The sequence below is a fragment of the Lagenorhynchus albirostris genome, chromosome 20 (genome assembly GCF_949774975.1).
Source record: "Lagenorhynchus albirostris chromosome 20, mLagAlb1.1, whole genome shotgun sequence".
Classification (NCBI taxonomy): Eukaryota; Metazoa; Chordata; class Mammalia; order Artiodactyla; family Delphinidae; genus Lagenorhynchus; species Lagenorhynchus albirostris.
This window is the reverse complement of record NC_083114.1, coordinates 33,125,717-33,147,205: the sequence shown is the minus strand read 5'-3', so window position 1 is coordinate 33,147,205 and position 21,489 is coordinate 33,125,717. Positions and strand designations below refer to the sequence as shown.

The 21,489-nt window shown below is 39.6% G+C and overlaps 1 protein-coding gene across 1 annotated transcript in view; it reads right to left on the bottom strand.

Annotated features, from left to right (window-relative positions):
- Nucleotides 1–21,489, bottom strand: part of USP32 (ubiquitin specific peptidase 32) — a 202,086-nt gene that overhangs the window by 4,923 nt on the left and 175,674 nt on the right. Inside the window, exons 25-31 of the mRNA XM_060133829.1 lie at nt 20,220–20,331; nt 18,741–18,952; nt 13,322–13,506; nt 9,204–9,290; nt 7,637–7,757; nt 2,805–2,996; nt 862–1,150 (exon numbers count right to left, since the gene is read on the bottom strand). Coding sequence (XP_059989812.1) covers nt 862–1,150; nt 2,805–2,996; nt 7,637–7,757; nt 9,204–9,290; nt 13,322–13,506; nt 18,741–18,952; nt 20,220–20,331 — 1,198 coding nt within the window. The remainder of the gene's footprint in view (nt 1–861; nt 1,151–2,804; nt 2,997–7,636; nt 7,758–9,203; nt 9,291–13,321; nt 13,507–18,740; nt 18,953–20,219; nt 20,332–21,489) is intronic.

Sequence of the window (21,489 nt, the reverse complement as noted above, 5' to 3'; positions counted from 1 at the left end):
CCTCTCCCGCTGCGGAGCAGAGGCTGCGGACGTGCAGGCTCAGCGGCCATGGCTCACGGGCCCAGCCGCTCCGCGGCATGTAGGCTCCTCCTGGACCAGGGCATGAACCCGTGTCCCCTGCATCGGCAGGCGGACTCTCAACCACTGAGCCACCAGGAAAGCCCCTTCCTTTTTCTTTTTTTGTTGCCTTGCTGCGTGGCTTGTGGAATCTTAGTTTCCTGACCAGGGATTGAAACTTGGGCCACAGCAGAGAAAGCGCTGAGTCCTAACAACTGAATCACAAGGGAACCCCCAAATACTTAGTATTTTTATGAAAACAGTTCTGATCCTCCAGAAGGGGTCTCAGGGACTCTCTAGGGGTTCTCAGACTATATATTGAGAACCCCTGCTGTAAGGGAACAAGGATGACAACTATCATTCGTGATCACCAAATGTCAGGCTCTATATAAAGTTCTTTTCTCTTTTTCTTTTTTTAAATGCTTTGTTTTTTGGGTTTTTTTTGGCTACGCAGTACGGCATGTGGGATCTTAGTTCCCTGACCAGGGACTGAACCCTGCACTGGAAGCGCTGCACTGGAAGCGCTAAGTCTTAACAACTGGACCCAGGGAAGTCCTAAAGTGCATTACTCTTGAGGTATCAATTTCTCACTCTGTGAACTTAGTATTATCTTCATTATATGAATGAGAAAATAGATTTAATGAGGCTGTACTTCTTGCTAAAAGTCACATTTCAGACAGGTTCCTGTACAACCAAGCTGTTGCTCCAGAGTGGAAGACAGGGAAACACGCAGCCTAGAGGGATCCCTGGAGAGCCCTTGCAGAGTGATGTCTGGGCTCTGTGAAGTCCCCCAGGCCTCCTCACCTTTAGGGCTACAGATGACGTTCGCGCTGAGTGAGGATGGGCTCTTGCTCAGGAGCATGTTGGCTTCCCCAGCTGAGTTCTGAGCATCCATTTTCTTCACCTCTCCTGCCAGAACCCTGGGCTCAGAGAGGTCGTCCCCCTGGGGTGTGAGTGGTTTACGCTGACAGAGAGCTGGGTCTCTTGGCACCAAAAAAGCACTAGGGTCAAAACTCTCACGAGGAAATTTAACAATTTTCTGTGATTTTATCCATCGCCCATTTACAAATTGAAATCGTTTAAGATGAATAATCTGGAGAAGAATAGAAAACACTTGCATTAAAGAGTTCTGAAGATACAAAATACACATTAAAAATCCCCAAGTCTAATACACGTAAATGTTCCAAAAATATAACATAACTTTTTTCCCCCCAGAAGAATATATTTTATTATGTAACATAGTTAACGGTCAGGCCACTGCCCTTTAGCTATATGACTAACATGGTAATCCTCCTAATTTCCTTCAATATCCTAGGAGCCTATACTTGCATGTTCTCTGGGCTTGTGACACATGCTGACCTTTACTTCTCTCCAATATCACAGAAGATCCATTCATAAACACACTCATGAGGATAGAATACTATATACTGAATGTTTTGAAGAAAAATGGAGGCGTTTTTTACAGATGAAACTTACCGAGTCTCCAATAGGAGGCCTCTTCCTTCTTACCACATCCTTTGGTTGCTACCACGGAGTTTCACTGTCCTGAAGAGCATAAGAATCTCCCTTCTCTTTTTCTTTTCAAGAGCAATGAATTCCTCTAGCCTTACGCAGTATTATGCTCTCTACTGTGGGCACAGATATTTGGGTGGCTCCCTCTACCCTAAATGCTTAATAATTTACTGTTTATATAAAGAGAACCCCTTTCTAAGGGGGATGCTGGTGTGTGGATTTAACAGAAGCCCACCAAGCTCTCAATATAACATCTATTCCTCATTATTCTTTAAAGACCTCAAAAACATAGTTTTACAAATGCCAATACTTCATGATATGTTTTATATGATGGTTACATGAGTATATATAACTGTCAAACTCATCAAACTAGACATTTAAAATCTATGAATTTAATTCCATGTTAACTATACCTCAATTAAAAAAAAAAAACTTCCCCCTTCCCACCTACCTGTTCCCAAGCCTGTCCCTGTGCTCTGCTTCCCATCCCTCGAGCTAGCTAATCAGCATTAGTAATTTCTTGTGCATCCTTCCCTGGAAAGTTGTTCTGGTCTACATTCACAGTCTCACAGAGTAGTAGGAAGAAGATATGAATAAAAAAATACACACAAGGTCTGGTTAAAATACACCAGTGCCTCACATTTGATATGATTTCCTCCCTTAAGGAAAAAACTTTCTTAAATGAATAGGAAGAACTGACACCTCAAACTTTCTTGACAAGCAACAGGTGAGTCTCCTAATCCATGAATGGAGAAGGCAGAAGTACATCAAATCAGAAAGAATATGTAAGCCCCAGTGCACTTGTGCCTTCACATTTAATTCAGCAGTGTGTTGTGGCCATGTGATGAAGCACAGCGGGACTGGAGGTTCACCCTCTGTTCTCTTCTGTAGTCCATAAAGCACAAGCCTAAAGCTTCCTCTCTCCCTAGAGCCAGGAGTGCTTTCACCTCTTCCTGAAGTTCAAATTCACCAGGTTGTACCACTCGTGGCACTTCTCATATATTGCACTTAATGCAGTTACTGGTCTATATGACTTCTCTCCCCTTCTAGGCTGTATGCTCTTTATGATACAAAACTAGCAAATATCTGTAGTACAATTCATCTCTGTGTGCAACAGCAAATGTGTTTTAAACACTGCTGCAGGAAGGGTCTTATTCTCAAAAACTCTTATTTGTTCCCCACTTCTTTCCTTCAAGCTAGACTCTTGCTCTCTCAGAGGTGGGACTGTAACATACCAGAATGGGGGGGAGCCTCCAGAGATCTAGTTTCTTGGTTGCCAAGCAGTGGGTCTTACACTTGGAGCAGTAGTACATCTCATTTTCCCCCAGCTCCTCCTCACTGGTGAAAGCACGCAGGCAGCTGTCCAGGTTGATGGGCTCAGCTTGTGCTCGCCGACTCTGCTCCACACTCTCGTGCTCATCTACAACCTGCAGGTGGAGGGGACAGGAGGAACGGGAGAAGGGGTGGGTGGGAGGGAGGGGGTTTAAAATGGTCACCTGCTATGCATCATCCTCATTTACTTTACATGAGGAAAAAAATACAACCCAAACTAGAGTCTGAGCAAATAGGGCATTTGTACATTTATTCACAAATATAACATCAATAACATCCTTGATCAAATTTCTATTTATATGACCACAGCTTTTTGGGGAAAAATTTCTGCATGCTTCCAAATGACAAAAACAAACAAGGAATTGCCTGTTTATTTTACAATTTGAAATCCTAAAACAGCTTACATGTGGACTGGCTCTCAAGGCAGGGTGTTGAGATTAGGCCATTTATTTATTTATGTATTTGCGGTACGCGGGCCTCTCACTGCTGTGGCCTCTCCCGTTGCGGAGCACATGCTCCGGACGCGCAGGCCCAGCGGCCATGGCCCACGGGTCCAGCCGCTCCACAGCATGTGGGATCCTCCCGGACCGGGGCACGAACCCGTGTCCCCTGCATCGGCAGGCGGACTCTCAACCACTGCAACACCAGGGAAACCCAGGCCATTTATTTTTTAACAGGGACACAGAACATTATTAGTATGCTGCAGGCTTTACAGAGGCTAGGAGAAATAATATCACTGAAACACAGATGCCAGATCTGGATTAAATAAGAAAGGATACAGAAAAGCTCACCTTAAGAGGACAACCCCCAGGGCATTAAAACTCACAGGCTACAACTCATTTGCATATTGGTGCCACGTAACACAGAGTTATCAAAATACCATGTGTATTGTTATCTGTCTCCTGCCTCTTGGCGCCTTTCTATCTGAGATGGCAATAAAAGGAACAGCAAGCTCAAAAAAGCCTGATTTTGCTGAGAAGACCCCTAATACCTGCCCAAACCTCTGTGGTTCCTGTTAACCAGCATGCTAGGCTTTGAAGCAAGGAGGAGGTAAATATGAGGAAGGAGAGAGCAAAGGGGGGTAGATGTGCAAGGATGTATGTTGGAAGTGGCGTGGGAATCAGGAGGAAGGAGACAAGGAGGGGCCTAGAATGCAACAGAAAGGAAGGATTTTTCCCTCTCCAATTCTTGGCTGCCACTTACTAAGCAATCAAGAACCACGGCAGGTGAGGCATACATAGCATGACTACGAATGACCGTGAGAGACTCCACAGGGATCAAATCGCAGGGTGGGGCCGGGAGGACATGGACGACAATGAATGCCTCTCTTTTTGACAAAGGTCACATACAGGTCCCTCACTCCACTTATTACTCCTTCCTTCCGGAGGTGAATTGGTTCTCTCTGCCTGAGGCAATTTCCCTCAAGTTTTCCTTCCTGAGCTCACGGTTTAGAACAGATTTTCAGGTGTGACTTTTTCCCTACGTGAGAAGATGGCTGAGTCACAGGCTGTCAAATGTTTTTATAAACTATCAAGGTTGGGGTTGATTATGCAATGAAGAGTTTTAGCATTGCATCACCATCCATTTCTAAGGAGCTTATTTAAAAAGGGGAACTTAGAGGAAATCTCTTTTTTTTCGGAAGGAAAATCTGGCTTGACCTTGACTTCTTTTCTGATATTAACTCTCATCATTCTTAGGGCTGGTCATCCAAGGGAAAAACTGACATGCTTCAAAAGGAAACATGCTGTATCATGGTGGTTAGAATCAGAGTAGAAAAAGAGGTGTATTAAATATAGTACTGTCTCTTTTCTCACAGCCAGTTAAACATTATCTGTATTATTACCTCTACCAGGGATGCCTTATGGCCAACCACAAATTATAGTAACTAAGTAAAGAATGTTGATTTTTATTGACTATATTTTCTATAGAACACACAGGCTATAGAGCTGGATGGAGACAGGGAGGAAGGAGATGGATGGAAAACATATCTGTGGACAAAAATAATTTTTATTTATTAATAAAATTTCCCTAAATGACAAAGATTCCCTTTACCTCTTGGGATCCATTCCCAGATCCTCTACAATTATTCAAATAGTCTAAATTATTATTGGCACCCTCTTCCTTTTTTTTTTTTAAATCTAAGTTGCTTGAAAGCTCATCCTTAGCCCAAAACATAAAGGAATGAAATAATAAGCTTTTATACATTATAAGACTATTAGAAAAAGAGGGAGATCTGAGAAGTTATCTAGTTTAATTTTTTACTAAGGAATATGAGGTCCAAACGGGAAAAGTAAAAAGAATAAGCACAATTGCCTATATTTTTCCCTCCTTACCAAATAAAACATTCATGTAGAAATTCTGGAAAGCAGTGAAAAATGTAAAAAGGCAGGAAACCTTTTATACTCTTAATATAAAGGCAAACTGTCAAAATATTGGCAGATTTTCTTCTGCCCTTTTTTTTATACGAAGAGATTTTTCAGTGTATGCAATTTTATGTCTTTTTTTTCAATTTTATATCTTGCTTTATTAAAAACTTTACAAGACATCATAAGCATCTCTATGTATGTCGGGAAAAACTCCTGGTAGTCAGCATTTTCAATGGCTGCATAATATTTTATCCAATTTCTATAACACATGCCTCTAATGTGGGACAAATACAAGTTGCTTCTAATTTTTTACTATTCTAACAAATGCTAAGATGAAATCTGTCAACAAATCACAGAGTATTTCCCTAGGATAAATTCTTAAAAGGGGAATTACTGGAATAAAAACCATAAAACATACAGGCAACAATCTCAATTTTGAATCTCCTTTGTCTACGTGACTCTCCAAGCACATGCAGAAACCACATGTAGGAAGAAATTAGTCATGTGGCCCCATTCCCCAGAAAGGAAGGATATCGCAATAGCAGCTTGGTTTCCATGGTATCCTAAGAGCATCACTGAAAATGGAAGTGGGATGAGATTTAACAGGTCACGTAGGTCCCTCTTCCTATAAAGCAGGATGTCCTCCAGAGTTTTTCAGATTGCACACTGGGTTTGTTAAAAAGGGAAAGAGATTTACAGCCAAATAATTTTTCATCTTTGACAGGAGTATCTTGTCACAATAATGTCCTGTTGGATTTTGTGCTGATGAAGATTTAAGAATCTTTCTTTCAATTGCTAAAATTTTCCCTCTTTAAAGTAACCATGGTTGAGGTTATTGAATTACCTTGCTACAGTGAGCATAATCTGCCAAAACATCTACTTCTCTTCAGCTACCTTTAGCCCAATGATCCTTCATTTGGCCAAGTATCCACAAATAGTACTCATCCTTGGCTAGTGAGAGCCTTACGGTGTGTGGGGGCGTATTTAGGGATCCAAATAGGGAATTTGGTCTGGAACTGGGAGTTCCCCCACTCCTCAATAGCACAAAAAGACAGAAAAGTCCATAGAGAACAGACTTGTGGTTGCCAAGGGGTCGGGGAGGGTTGGATTGGGAGTTTGGGATTAGCAGACGAGAACTATTATATGTGCATTATATATGCGAATGGATAAACAACAAGATCCTATTATATAGCACAGGGAACTATAATCAGTAACCTGTAATAAACCATAATGGAAAAGAATATAAAAAAGAATATATACTTATGTATAACAGAATCACTTTGCTGTATACCAGAAACACAACATTATAAGTCAATTATACTTAAAAAGAAAAAAAAGACAGAAAAGTTAATTTTCGTTACTAACTTATCTAAAGGGAATGCCTTAAGAAACAGTGAAGGAAATTTCCATCAAGAATCATATAAATGGGCTTCCCTGGTGGCGGCGCAGTGGTTGAGAGTCCGCCTGCCGATGCAGGGGACACGGGTTCGTGCCCCGGTCCGGGAGGATCCCACATGCCGCGGAGCGGCTGGACCCGTGAGCCATGGCCGCTGAGCCTGCACGGGCCGGAGCCTGTGCTCCGCAATGGGAGAGGCCACAACAGTGAGAGGCCCGCGTACAGCAAAAAAAAAAAAAAAAAAAAAAATCATATAAGTGCAAAAGCCACTACTACTCTTCCTGTGACTAAAACAACTCCTTTGATTCTGTTGCTTTTACATCTCCACCAGATTCTTCATATCTCTACACACAAGCTATCTAGTCAATCTACTCTTCAAACAATATTTAGCAAACATTTTTAGATATGGAGGTAGTATTCTTTTGGAAGTTACATTTTCAAAGTTTAATGACTGCTCCAGCCAGAGTGGCAGTAGAGGAAGGCTAAGTGTGAAGAACAGGCATGGAGATGTACTCTTAGGTGTCTTGAAACATTCAGTTCTTTCTCTAATTTTCTGATCACTGTGCCCATTAAAGGTAGCAGCTATAGCCCTGGAATGCACTTGGGCTAAGTAATAGTGGTTACCAAATGCTGCAGCTTCAATAATAATTAATAAACAGGCAGAGAGACTGGCACGCTTGATATGTCATGGCCAGAGAATATAACTTCTTAATTACGTCCAAAGTTTTGTTTCAAGATTTACTTATTATTAACATTTTTGAAATTCAATGCCCCAATACAATTAACTCTACAAGTGGGAAAACTGAAACATCCACATAATCATGTTAATATATTTAAGTGCCACAGAGAATGCCAATGAATGTTTTTCTAGCTGTTTTTAAACTGTCTGAAAATAGAAATGGCATGATACAGTTAAGCTGGGAAAAATTTTACATAAGAAAACCACCATCTTACGATGGCTTTGAGTACTTACCCTTTCCTGTGATGTTTGATAGCGGAGGTGAAGGGCCGTGGGGTCCCAATCCACAGCGATATAGGCATTTCCAATGAAAGCTCTGTCTTCCCCACAATCAATTTTACAGCCCCTGCAAAATCTAAAGGGGGAAAAAAGATCTACTGAGGAAAGAGTAATTATGAAGGGATCTAAATTTTCTTTATCAGAAATATTCTCCCCGGGAATTCCCTGGAGGTCCAGTGGTTAGGACTTGTCGCTTTCACTGCCACGGCCTGGGTTGAATCCCTGGTAGGGGAACTAAGATCCTGCAAGCTGTGGGGCGTGGCCAAACAACACAAAAACCCCCAAAACTCTCCCTTTCTACTTCTTTTCTTTTTTTTAAAAATAAATTTGTTTATTTATTTATGGCTGCGTTGGGTCTTTGTTGCTGCCTGCGGGCTTTCTCTAATTGCGTGGGGGGGGGGCTACTCTTCACTGCAATGCGCGGGCTTCTTACTGCAGTGGCGTCTCTTGTGGAGCATGGGTCCTAGGTGCACGGGCTTCAGTAGTTGTGGCACATGGGCTCAGTAGTTGTGGCTCGCGGGCTCTAGAGCGCGCAGACTCAGTAGTTGTGGCGCACAGACTTAGCTGCCGTGCGGCATGTGGGATCTTCTAGGACCAGGGCTCAAACCCATGTCCCCTGCATTGGCAGGCGAACTCCTAACCACTACGCCACCAGGGAAGTCCCCCTTTCTACTTCTCTACTTTCCTTCTTGGGCATCCCAATTTGTCATGGGCTTCTAACTTCAGACTGATAAATGCATGAATATGTACTAGTAATTATTATTATTTCAGGGAATCCTGCTTATCACTTCTCAAATCTTTGGTTTTTCAAGGTACTTGATAACCATTTGTAAATCCACATGAATATGCGGACTTTATGGCAAATAAATGATATGGGAATTGGCTATCTGAGACCATACACCCTCAAGAAATTCTAAATTCAGTTATTAAATGCTTGGAGGTAGGACAATTTATCTGGCATAACCATGCCTATTTCCTTGTTTGTAAAATGGCACATTAAATAAATATATATAAAAATTTATGGGGGCGGGGAGGGAACCATGACAAAGGCCATGGTTCCAAGGCCTATACAGACTCAGTTTGCTAAAGCCTATTACAGTTCTCTGAAGGCTGACTTCAGTACTCAGGCATTTTCCAAGCTGGGACAGTAATGGCCAATCAAACTCCATAACTCTTCTAAAAACCAAAAATAGACTTCCAGCAAGGTCTACTAAATAGACTATGTCTTACTGGGCTCAGAATTGCTAAACTGATTTATATCTAAGGAGCAGAAGGTATAGAATGATAAATGTTAGTCATAAACTATGAATTTGATGAGGATTGTAGAGTTTACAAAACCAGCTAAATCTCAAGAGCAAAACTTAGCTATAGACCTCACGGAAGAGATGAATGAAGAATTCCTAAGTTTATTTCAAGCTTTTCATTATTCATTATTACTTCTAGAAACTGGAAACGTTATGAAAAGGGTATAATATCTGAAGCTGCAATTCTAAAATTTTTCTTTTGCAGAAGGTCACTTTACCTATACCATGGGCACCAAGCACAGGAGTTCCCATCTTTCTGCACAACTCGTAGAGTGAATGGATACTGATAACCCATACTGTCATCACTGAAACAGAACATAAACCAAAGAGTATAAGAAACATTTCTTAGTTGAGGTCTCTTTCATCTTCTCTTGAACTAACCCTAGAAAGAGGCATCTGTCAGAGCAGTATGTTCACATTGACAGCTCAATGCTGGTTATCCTAACCCATTAACTGCAGCCCTGTGCAACCACACTCAGGGCTCCCTGCTTATAGAGGGGGAGACACAGCAGACTGCCAGATGTCTCTGAGCGAGTCCATGTGGTCCACGTAAATTTCATAAAAATAAGCTAATCATGAAATCAAATGCTAATTATCCTTCAGCCCTAATTCTATCAAGAGATTTAATTCACATTAAACCAGACCTCTTCCATGACAAGAACACTGACAGACCACAGAAAGCTGAAAGGTCATAATGGTATTAGAGGAGTTGACTGACTATATATTTAGAAGCTTCTTTAATGAGAATCCCTGATGTGGTACATGACAGATACCCCCTTTCCTTGCCTTAACTATCTAAAGCTATAAGCTACGTAACATTTTTAGGGTAATGTCTTAACTGCAAGATAGCTTTGCGAGTTCTCCAACTTTAAAAAAATTTATTCATCCTTGCCCCAATAAGAAGCAATGCAATGACTATAACATAAGAGCAATATACTTTATGGATCATTTGGCAATTTGTAGTGGCTATTGCATGGCTGCTCAAGGTAATAAAACCATGATAAGGACTCACTGTAAGGGCAACAGTGAGTATCATGCCTGTCACAGCAGTTCCCAGCTTTCTGCATAACTTGTTGATTGAATGACTATTGATAGCCCATGCTGCCCAGTATCATGTCAATGAAAACCAGGTCAATGGTAAGTAAGGAATCCAAAGAAAGATAAAGGGACAAAACAACCAGGTAGCACTCTGGCAGAGAACTGTGCAGCACCCTCTTCTAAAAAGTCTCTTTACTTTGTTGCTCTAACGGAAACCTGGCTTTCCTGAGGACTCCGCTTCCAGTTCACCTCTTAAGTGCTAGCTTTCTTCTCATACACCCCAGAACCTGAAGGTGATATGGGTCTCCTCCTTACTCCTCTTTACCACTTCTGGTAAAATTCTGGTTTCTGTGTAGCATCTGCTACTGAATTATACCACCTGCTTGCTATTCCTCCTTGGTAGGGACATTTTTTCTTTATTCACTAAAGATTTTAGAACGCAGTTCACTGTTTTTCTCTCTGTCACTTCCATCATACTCTTGGTGACTTCAATGTAACTTACCTAACAACTCCTTGGCCTTCTCTCTTCCAACAATAATCTCCATTCTATATTGATCTACCCTCTCCAATGGTCATATTCTAGATCTTGTCAATTGATGGTGGCTATTACATGGCTGCTGAAGGTAATGAAGCCATGATAAGGACTTTACCATCTCCAAAAATCTCAATTCCAAACATCCTACTTTGAAACAAACATTTCCTATCTTCTTGGATCACTTATTCAAGTATCACTACTCTAACAATTCTTTGACCCAACATAAACCTCCAATCACTGCCCTCAAATCCTCACTTTCCTCCTTATCCACTGTCCCTCAAACTAATCATCTTCTGCATGGATCCTCAATTCCAGGAATTTGTCCATTTAATCTAAATTTTCAAATTTATTGACATGAATACTCAGAAAAGTAGAGAACTGTACAATGAACAGCACCCAATTACAATTAATCATCGACTCTTGGCCACTCTTATTTCATCTATACCCTTACCTAGCCCCACTAGATTCTTTTATTCCATTTTTTAAAAATGTGGTACAATATACATAAAATTTACTATTTAATCATTTTAAGTGTACAACTCAGAGGCATTAGGTACATTCACAATGTTGTGCAATTATCACTACCACCCAGCTCCAGAACCTTTTTATCTTCTCAAACAGAAACTCTATCCATTAAGCAATAATAAATTCCCCTCCCCCCAGACCTTGTTAACCTCTAATCTACTTTCTGTCTATAAACTTGCCTATTCGAGATACACCTCATAAAAGTGGAATCATACAAATATTTGTCCTTTTGTGTCTAGCTTATTTCACTGAGTGTAATGTCTTCAAGGCTCATCCATGTTATAGTATGTATCAGAACTCCATTCCTTTTTATGGCTGAATAATACTCCACTGTATGTATATACCACATTTTGTTTATCCATTCATCTCTTGATGGACTTCTGGGTTGTTTCCACCTCTTGGCTACTGTGACTCACTAGATACTTTTGAAGAAAATCAGAGGCATTTTATCATTTTCATCCATAAATATTTCACTGTGTTATCTCTAAAAGATAAGCTCTTATTATTCTTTTAATGTCTGTAGGACCATCTTCTCTTTAACCTACTCTAACCTCTGTGTCTTTTTTTTTTTTTTTTTTTGGCGGTATGTGGGCCTCTCACTGTTGTGGCCTCTCCCGCTGTGGAGCACAGGCTCCAGATGCCCAGGCTCAGCGGCCATGGCCCACGGGCCCAGCCGCTCCGCAGCATGTGGGATCCTCCCAGACCGGGGCACGAACCCGTGTCCCCTGCATCGGCAGGCAGACTCTCAACCACTGCACCACCAGGGAAGCCCTAACCTCTGTGTCTTCATCTACACCACTCCACTAAGACAGCTTTTGCAAGGTCACCAAAGACTGCCATTTTATCAAATCCAGTGGTCAATTCCCAGTCCTTCTCTTAATCTGACCAGTCCTCCCTTAAACACTATCTTCACTTAACTTCTGGGACACTACTCACTCCTGGTTTTCTTCTTACTTCACTGGCTGTTCCTTCTGAATCTCCTTTGTTGTCTCTCCCTCCATTATTCAGCCTCTAAATGCTGGAATGCATCAGGAATTAGATCTTAGGCATCTTTTCTCTTACTATCTAAATAATATCAGCTGGTCTCAGGGCTTTAAATACCAACTATTTGCTGATGAAACCTATATTTATACCTCCTGGAAAGACCTTAAGTCTATCTCCCACTTGAAAATATAACACAGATCTTGAATTTAGCTTGATTCCTATCATTGCTTGCCAAAACCTACTCCTTCTCCAGTCTTCCTCATTTCATTAAATGGTATCAGCATTCACAAACAATTGTTCAGGCTGAAAATCTAGCTTGGATTCCTCCTCCCCTCATACTCTATATCTGATTCATTAGCAAGCCCTGGGAAAAGTCCTCATCTAGAAGCTAGATTAGATTTTCACTTCAAATTTAATCTTGCCCTATTGTCATTTTTACTAAATACAACATTCATCAATTAAATCACTTATCTATTATTTGTACTTTTCCTTTAAAATTTATTTACCTTAAGCCGTATCCTAATTATCAAAAGACCCTCATACCATAACAAATAACCTATCTGCAAAAATAATTTCTTTACTCAGTTAACACAGAAGCAAAACTCCCACTTGTACCATGATAACAAGAAAATGATCTTCAATTCAAATGAGATATAAAAGGCAACACAATCCCAAAGATTATTAGAAGTAAATACATTTACTAATCCAATAGAACAGTGGTAAGAGGAATGGAAAAAAAACCAGAAGATGCTTATTTTCTTTACCAAGACTTATGAAATTACTCCATGTTAAAATGACATGGTAGGGAGATAATCCAACTGAATCATTGTTATGGCATGAGACTTTTTCAGAGTTCATGTATAGATATGCACGTATAGATACTGCTCCCATTTGGAATTTCAGAGGGTTGAGATGATGCAAATTTCCTGGTGAATTCATACTCTCTACTTTTGTAGTAACAGAAGCCAAGGATATTACCTGAAGCATATAAAATACTAGCTGAAAAAATTTAGGTAAGAGATCAGAGAATACAACAATTATTAGACACTGGAATGTCTAGGTGATGAAAGGAAGGCGTACAGTCTCTCCTACTCAAAAGACCAAACCAAATGGTTGAACTGTATGTTCTCTGGATGGTTCTTCAAGGAGTGATTAACCTGACATGGAATGGGTCCTATAAATCACACAGAATTCACATAAATTCTTCTTCTACATTTGGAAACCAAAGATCTAGGAAGATGCCCTGAAACTCACCAATCTTGCGCATGATTACTAGCTTCCTGAGGTGGGAGTGGGCTGGCTAATCGAGATACTTGAATCCAAACTGCATCATACAGGTCTTTCTTCCGGGTATGCGCAGTACATGGAACAATCAGAGGCATTCCGAAAAGGCTGGGGCGATTCTTCTGAGATGACAGGAAATACAGTTCTGTCCTCATCTGTATGTACAAACAAGAGAAGGAAGAGTGGAGAAGATAGGCCTCTGATTCCTCCCTTTCATTCTTCTAAGACTGCCAAAAACAGGCATCACTACCATTTTCAACTTAGTCGCTATCACACTTCTCTTTATTTATAGGACCATCTTTTATTATTATGAAGAGAATGGTTATTCAAAGTGGAATCACTAAAAGGTTGAGGTATTGCCAATTTCAGAGTTGCTCTCTATCAAACTTGGGTTTTCAGCATTTAATATTTTCAAACTGCGTAGTTTTTCTCTGATAAATATTTCTCACACACACTGAATCATATGTAAAAAAATTAAAAATCATATTCTTAATTACATGATAGAATAAAAGTAAGGTAAACTTTTAAAACGTTTGCTTTGAGTATGTTAAAGGAGATTTTTATCATTTCTTAACATGGAGATACTGCACAGAATTAGCTTGGAAATGATGGCTTAAAACAAAAGTTCAGTATAATAGAAAGGTTGCTGGGAGTTGCAGGATTACTCAAAAAAGCTGATGAGCGCTTGGACATTTAATTCTTTAAGTTTGGTCTTTATATAGTAGAGAAGCTAAGCCAACAACTTATAAACCCACTAGTTTCTAAGTGAAAAGCCTCTCTTATTTCAGATCCTCAAGTATTTTGTTTTGCCATTATTCACTTAAGATTAGCTAAGTACATGATTTTAAGACCCCATTTCATGTGTTGGTAGTTATATTATTATAAGACCCACAGAAATGTGGACAGAGTTCAGAACTATTTTTTAAAAATCAAAAAACTTAGATGAGTTTTTCTCTTCTAAAACTTCTACTTTTCTTCCACTCCAACTCTTGGTAGATGACTTATTTTACTAAATAAATGAGGTCATTTAAGCAACTATTTCTTTACTCTTCTCAGTGTATTTCTCTTCTTTTTTTAAAAAATTAATTTATTTATTTTTGGCTGCGTTGGGTCTTCGTTGCCGCGCGCAGGCTTTCTCTAGTTGCAGCGAGTGGGGGCTACTCTTCATTGCGGTGCGCAGGCTTCTCATTGTGGTGGCTTCTCTTGTTGCAGAGCATGGGCTCTAGGTGCGTGGGCTTCAGTAGCTGTGGCACGTGGACTCAGTAGTTGTGGTGTACGGGCTTAATTGCTCTGCTGCATGTGGGGTCTTCCTGGACCAGGGTTCGAACCCGTGTCCCCTGCCTTGTCAGGTGGATTCTTAACCGCTGTGTCACCAGGGAAGTCCCTGTATTTCTCTTCTAAACCCACACAATTTTCATCCTCTTGAAGGTAACTTCTCCCAGGGCCCTGTGGCCCATACCTGCTCAGTTCCTAATGGGATAATGCTCCCAGCTTTACTGCATCAGGAATTTTCCTTTTGTCCTCTCCTAACAACTTTTTCTCTAATCTGAAAAAACTCACTTGACCTAACTGTGCTAAGTTCTTGCCCTATTTCTTTACTTGGTTACACAGCCCAACTTCTCAGTTTTCATTCTTTTTGATGTCTCTGGCCTATGTAACCACGTCTTTCTTTCTTAATTTTTTTTTTGAAACTGACTTCCCTTTAGTTGTTCTGTCAACACAACACTACTTCTCCCTTTAGTCTCTGAATATTCTTGCCTATGTTACCTTGCCTTATTCCCCTTCTTTTTCTATCTTGTAGAAGGGAGTAGAAGAAAAATACTTTCAAAGTAAGTCAACCATGAGATCAAAGGGTCTGAAAGAAGAAGGTGGCAATGAAAATGACGAAAAATGGTAAATTCAAGTAGTATTTTGAAAGAAGAAATTAAAAGGCATAATGATACACTGAATATAGGGTTTTAGAAGAAAAGGGAAAAAAAATCTAAGAACACTTCTAGGCTTTAGCCTTTAGCATGGAAGAACGGTGTTGCCTTTCACATCAATAATGGGAAAAGGGAGTTGACTTGGGACAGATGGTAAAATCAATTTTAGGCATTCCCCAAAGAAGCTGCTAGATCATGAAGGAAACTGGAAACAGGGAACTGGTTAAAAGGTGAAAATTTCGAGCTGACAATATGGCTTTATGGTCCAATAATTACAAAAACCTATATATAATGCTTTAGCACTTACAAGCACTTTATGTAACATATACATGATAAATGAAGAGAGCCGTTTTCTAAGAAAGATTAAAAATACGTCAGTGTTCTTAATATATAATCTGATAATGCTCCGTTAAAAAAGACATGGGGAAATAAATGAATCACCCCAATTATTTTAGCTGATGGGACCTGTTGGAGCTGTGCTTAAACAAAATTCCAAGACACAAATATATCCCTTAATTCTCTAGGATGTCCACTCATACAATCCTGTTTAGAATATGTTCCATAGAACATCATTCACATGGTCAGAAAATCACTTTAACTCGGGAGTTACTGATTCAAAGGAGGGAAAATATACATTTCAAAGAATTATCACAAAGCAAATAGTTGTGTAATCACCAGTCAGGTCAAGAAACAATTCAGCCAGCACTCCAGAGCCTTCCTCTTGCTTCCTCCCAATCACAAATTCTTCCTTCCTCCTAATGGTAACAGTTTTTCTCAATTTTATGGTAATCAATTCTTTGCTTTTCTTTATCATTTTATACCCTACGCATAAACAGAAAATTTCATTTTCCCTGTCTTTAAAGTTTTTATTTATAAATAGAATCATATTATTGGTATTTCTTTTGTGTCTGGTTTCTTTCCCACATTATGTTTATGAGATTCATTTATGTTGGGTATAACTAAAAATTCATTTATTTTCATTGCTGTATAATATTCTATTATATGACCATGTCTCAATTTCCTTATCCTTTCTACTATTAATGGACATTTAGTGGTTTTATTTTGTGTTTTCATAAAAACACAAAATGGAATAGTGAAATTACTTATCTTTAATTAGAAAACTATTTTTACAAGTAGCCGTATTAATGTACACTCTCATCAGCAGTGTATGAGATTTCCTGTTGCTCAATTATTCTTACCAACACTGTCAACCTGTTTAATAATGATAGCTATTCTGGTGGGTGTGCAGTGATATTGTAATGTGGGTTTTTTAAAAAAAATATTTATTTTTGGTTGCCTTGGGTCTTCGTTGCTGCACGTGGTCTTCTCTAGTTGCGGAGAGTGCAGGCTACTCTTCATTGTGGTGCGCGGGCTTCTCATTGTGGTGGCTTCTCTTGTTGTGGAGCAAAGGCTCTAGGCCGTGGGCTTCAGTAGTTGTGGCACGTGGGCTCAGTAGTTGTGGTGCACGGGTTCTAGAGCTCAGGCTCAGTAGTTGTGGCGCACGGGCTTAGTTGCTCCACGGCATGTGGGATCTTCCCGGACCAGGGCTCAAACCCATGTCCCCTGCGTTGGCAGGCGGATTCTTAACCACTGCGCCACCAGAGAAGTCTTCATAATGTGATTTTAATTTGCATTTCCCTAATTAGCAGTGTGGCTGATCACTTTTTCATATGATTATTGGCGATTTAGATATCCTTTCTGTGATGTGCCTATTTAAGTATTAGCCATTTTTTTATTGAATTGTTTTTTCTTAGTGACTTATAGGAGTCCTTTATATTTTCTGGATTGAGCCTTTTTGTTGGTTATATGAGTTACAAACATCTTCTACTCCTAGGCTTGCCTTTTACTTTCTTAGTGATGTCTTTTGATGAAACCGAAGTTCATAATTTTAATGATGTACAATTTATCTTTTCTTTTATGGTTAGTGCTTTCTGTGTCCTGTTCAAGAATCTTTTTCTCTAAACCAAGGTCATGAATATATTCACGTTTATTATCTTCTAGGGTCTGCTTTTCCTTCATATTTAATTCTGCAGTCCACCTGGAATTGATTTTTATGTGGTGAGAGGTAGGTGTGTCAAGTTTCATATGGCTATTCAATTATCCCAGCACAATTTACCGAGAAAACTGTCTTCCACTGCTCTGTAATGTCATCTTTGTTATAAATCAAGTGTTCATACATAACAGAGCCCTGTTTCTGGGCTCTCTATTTTATTTCATTGGTCTATTTGCCTTTTCTCACACCAATATCACAATGTCTCAAGTATCATTGCTTTATAAAATCATTATATCTGGTAGCTCAATTCTTCATGTTTTGTTCTTCTTCAAGACTGTCTTGGTTATTTTAGTGCTTTGTGCTTCCATATATTAGAATCAGCTTATCAATTTATACACACACAAGCATACACATACAGAGTATGCATTTTTATTGGGATTGTGCATTGAATCTGTAGATTTGTTTGTGGAGAACGGATATGTTTGAAATACTGAGTCTTCTAATCCATGAACACAGTCTGTTCCTTCAAACATCTGAGTCTTCTTTAATTTCTAGCAATAATATTTTATTGTTTTCTATACAGATACCTTGTATATTTTTTGTAAAGTTTATTTCCAGGTATTTAATTTTTTTCTTGGTACTTAAGTTTTTTGAATAAATGATAATTTTATGATAAATGATTTCTGTAGTGAATTTTGGTGGTCCCCAAAAAGATATGTCCACATCCTAACTCCAAGAACTTATGAATATGACCTTATATGGCAAAAGGGTTTTTGCATATGTAATTAATTGAGATATCATCCTGGATTATTTGGATGGCCCCTAAATCCTATGACAATTGTTCTTATCAGTGAAAGGCAGAGGAAGAAGGAGAAGAAGGCCAAGACAGATGCAGAGATTGGAGTTACACAGCCACAAGCTAAGGAATGCCTGTACAAGTTGGAAGAGGCAAGAAGGATTCTCTCCTAAAACCTATGGAGGGGGCACAACCCTGTTGATGCCTTGATTTCAGACTTCTGGCCTTCAGAACTGTGAAAGAATTAATTTCTGTTGTTTTAAGCCACCAAGTTTGTGGTAATTTGTTACAGCAGTCCTAGGAAACAACTTGTCTTGCCCAAGAATCTTCTTGTTTCTCCCTCCAAAACAAACAAACAAAACCTTCTCCCCAAAGGCATCTACACTTATATGGCGGAGAAGATGTACGTGACTACATGAACATATAGGAGCCACAAACTTTTTAAAGACAGTAGTACTATATTCAGATGCACCAGCTCTCCTGTTGCTGCTTGATACATGAGTGAGGAATGTCATTTCATACGTAGGTCGTCATGTGTGATATTAAATCCTGGCTGCAATCACTTAGAACATAACACATTGAAAGTGCACACACTGAAGATGTTGCAAAGACAGAAAATGGCTGTTTCATAAATAACACTGGCAAGACCAGCAGTAACTTGCCTAACATTAAACTAACCATTTTTCGGTGGACTGCAATGATGTAGCCTGTAAAGGAACTGTCAGGAAGAGATGGCATATGACCATTCACCATTCCATTTGTGAAGTTTTTCTCAGTTCCACATGGCACAACAGTGTTTGGCATTCCATTGGGGATGAATATGGATCGAGGCAGGTCCCCATTGGTGGTTAGGGTGAACATTCCATTTGTAGATGGGGAAGAGGAGAAATCTACAAATTCAAAGATAAGTATAGCATTACAAGTCTGTGGTACCTTTATCTTTGCTCTTTTCTCAAATATCGCTGGAGCCCAGACCACTGACACTCTCTTTTAACAGAGGACAGGGAGGAATCATAGGTCAAATGATAATTCTAGATTAACTGGAAGATTTTAACTTCAGATTTTACCTCGATAACTCACACTTCTGACTAAATGACAAAGCATGAGTAGCTGATAGAAAGAGTAAGTAGAATTTTTCCAACAATCTTTATTAGTACCGTGTTGTGGCACGAAAACAGTTCTACTGCTTTTTTTTTCCTCTCCTCTAAAAATTCATTTCTCCATTCTTCTAGAAATGTTCTAAGACGGTAGTCCCAAGCCAGATGATGGGTTTTTAAAAAATTGTTTAACTTTTAAAAAAGACTATTTTTTAGGGCAGTTTTAGACTCAGTAAAATAAAGAGCAAGGTAGAGATTTCCCACCTGCTGTCTGCCCCCACCCAGCACAGCCTCCCCCAGTAGCAACCTGCCCCACCAGAGTGAAACATTTGTTACAACTGATGAAAGTCGCTGCTTTTTAAATTAAAATTAAATTAAAAGTGCATTTCCTCCCTTTGACTAGCCACATTTCAAGTGCTAAACAGTCCATGTGACTAGTAGATAACTCTATTGGATGGCAAAGATTACAGGAAGTTTTCCTCATTGCAGAGAGTTCTATTGGACAGTGATGATAACCAAAAAGCAATGTTAAATCATCCACCAACCCAACCATCAGTACTATCTACTGAGTGCCAATGAGAGGAGCCTCATTCTCTCTGAAGCATGTTATAGTTGGGGAACGAATCTAACTGGCAACAGTATAAAGAGGAGACAAACCCCACTAATGGCCAAAAAGACTCATTGGATGACCATATTAAATCACAGGCAATATTAGATAAACAGATTCCTTTTTAGTCAAATTTATTATTTTGTTTTCTGATAGTACATTTCTCTCATACCATCTGTTACCATGTTAATATTAGATAAAAGAGTTAAAGGACATCTGAATTCCAGTGGTAGATTTAGCTAGTAACTACCTATCTAACTTAGGTTCTCTGAATTTTAGGTTCCTCACCTATAAAATGAGGATTTGAGATAAATGATCACCAAGGTTTCCTTCAGGCTCCAAAATTCTTTTGCTCTAATATTTTTAGCCTAAACAAAAGCCTAAAAAGGATGACAACCCTTAGACTGTTATTCAAAGCTAAAATCATGAGAAGGAGCTCTAGTTCTATCTTACCTGTCTGTACTGGACTAGAAGCTGAAATTGGAGATCCAGGGACGGGAATTTCAAATGCACACAAAAATCCACTCACTGAGAGTCGTACTTTCTGGTTGTCCTGAGGGAAATTCTATAGAAAAAGAGGCAAGATGAGAAGGGGGAGATGTTTCAGATAAAATGGAGAATCATCCCTCTGATAGATTTGAAGCAAATGTCTTAGATCCTTTTATCAGTAAAACAAATAAGATGTCCGAATAATTTTTCTAAAATAACTATAAATGAAAGCTTGATAAACTAAGTGAAAACTAACCTTCCTGACAAAACCATTATCCCCTTTCATAGGAGGGCAGTATGATGTGTATAACTGACTTCTTAAGTTTTGTCCATCATTTCAAGAATCTAAACCCAAAATCCCCAGAGAGATCTCACCTCCGCATTACGTATGAAAAAAAATGTCAAAGAGGTGGGAGTTTGTTCAGAAATCCCAAAGATGAATATAAATAATACCAGTGGTAGGAGCTCAATTTAGGGTAGGCAATATATTTATTAAATTTCTTGTTTCTCCAGCTGGTATGCAAGAAGTGATTTGTGTCACTTTGTCTTTACTCTTTAATTTCTTAGTGTGTTGAAAGGCCAGGTATATATATTCATAAATAAGTACTAAAAGAACACATTTGTACATATATAAAATACTTTAAGAATTCTAGCAATAGTGGTAATACAGAAGAGCTGTTAGATGTAGCAGCAGCAGTCACTGGGGGTAAATCTAGACTGTAGTGACACAGCTAGATCACTCCATATAGGTAGCTTTGGGCTTACATATTTCCCTTCTTTAAAAATACCACCATTGGGACTTCCCTGGTGGTCCAATGGTTAAGACTCTGTGCTTCCACCGCAGGGGACACGGGTTCGATCCCTTGTAGGGGAACTAAGATCCTGCATGCCATGCAATGTGGCCAAAAATAAATAAATTTAAAAAAATACCACTGTCATTATTACTCTTTTATTCTCGTAGACAACTCTTTTTTTTTTTTTTTTTTTTTTTGCGGTACGCGGGCCTCTCACTGTTGTGGCCTCTCCTGTTGTGGAGCACAGGCTCCGGACGCGCAGGCTCAGCGGCCATGGCTCACGGGCCCAGCCGCTCCGCGGAATGTGGGATCCTCCCGGACCGGGGCACGAACCTGCATCCCCTGCATCGGCATGCGGACTCTCAACCACTGCACCACCAGGGAAGCCCCTGGTAGACAACTCTTTTAAGTTTCTTCCAGAACGAAAAACTTCACAAATT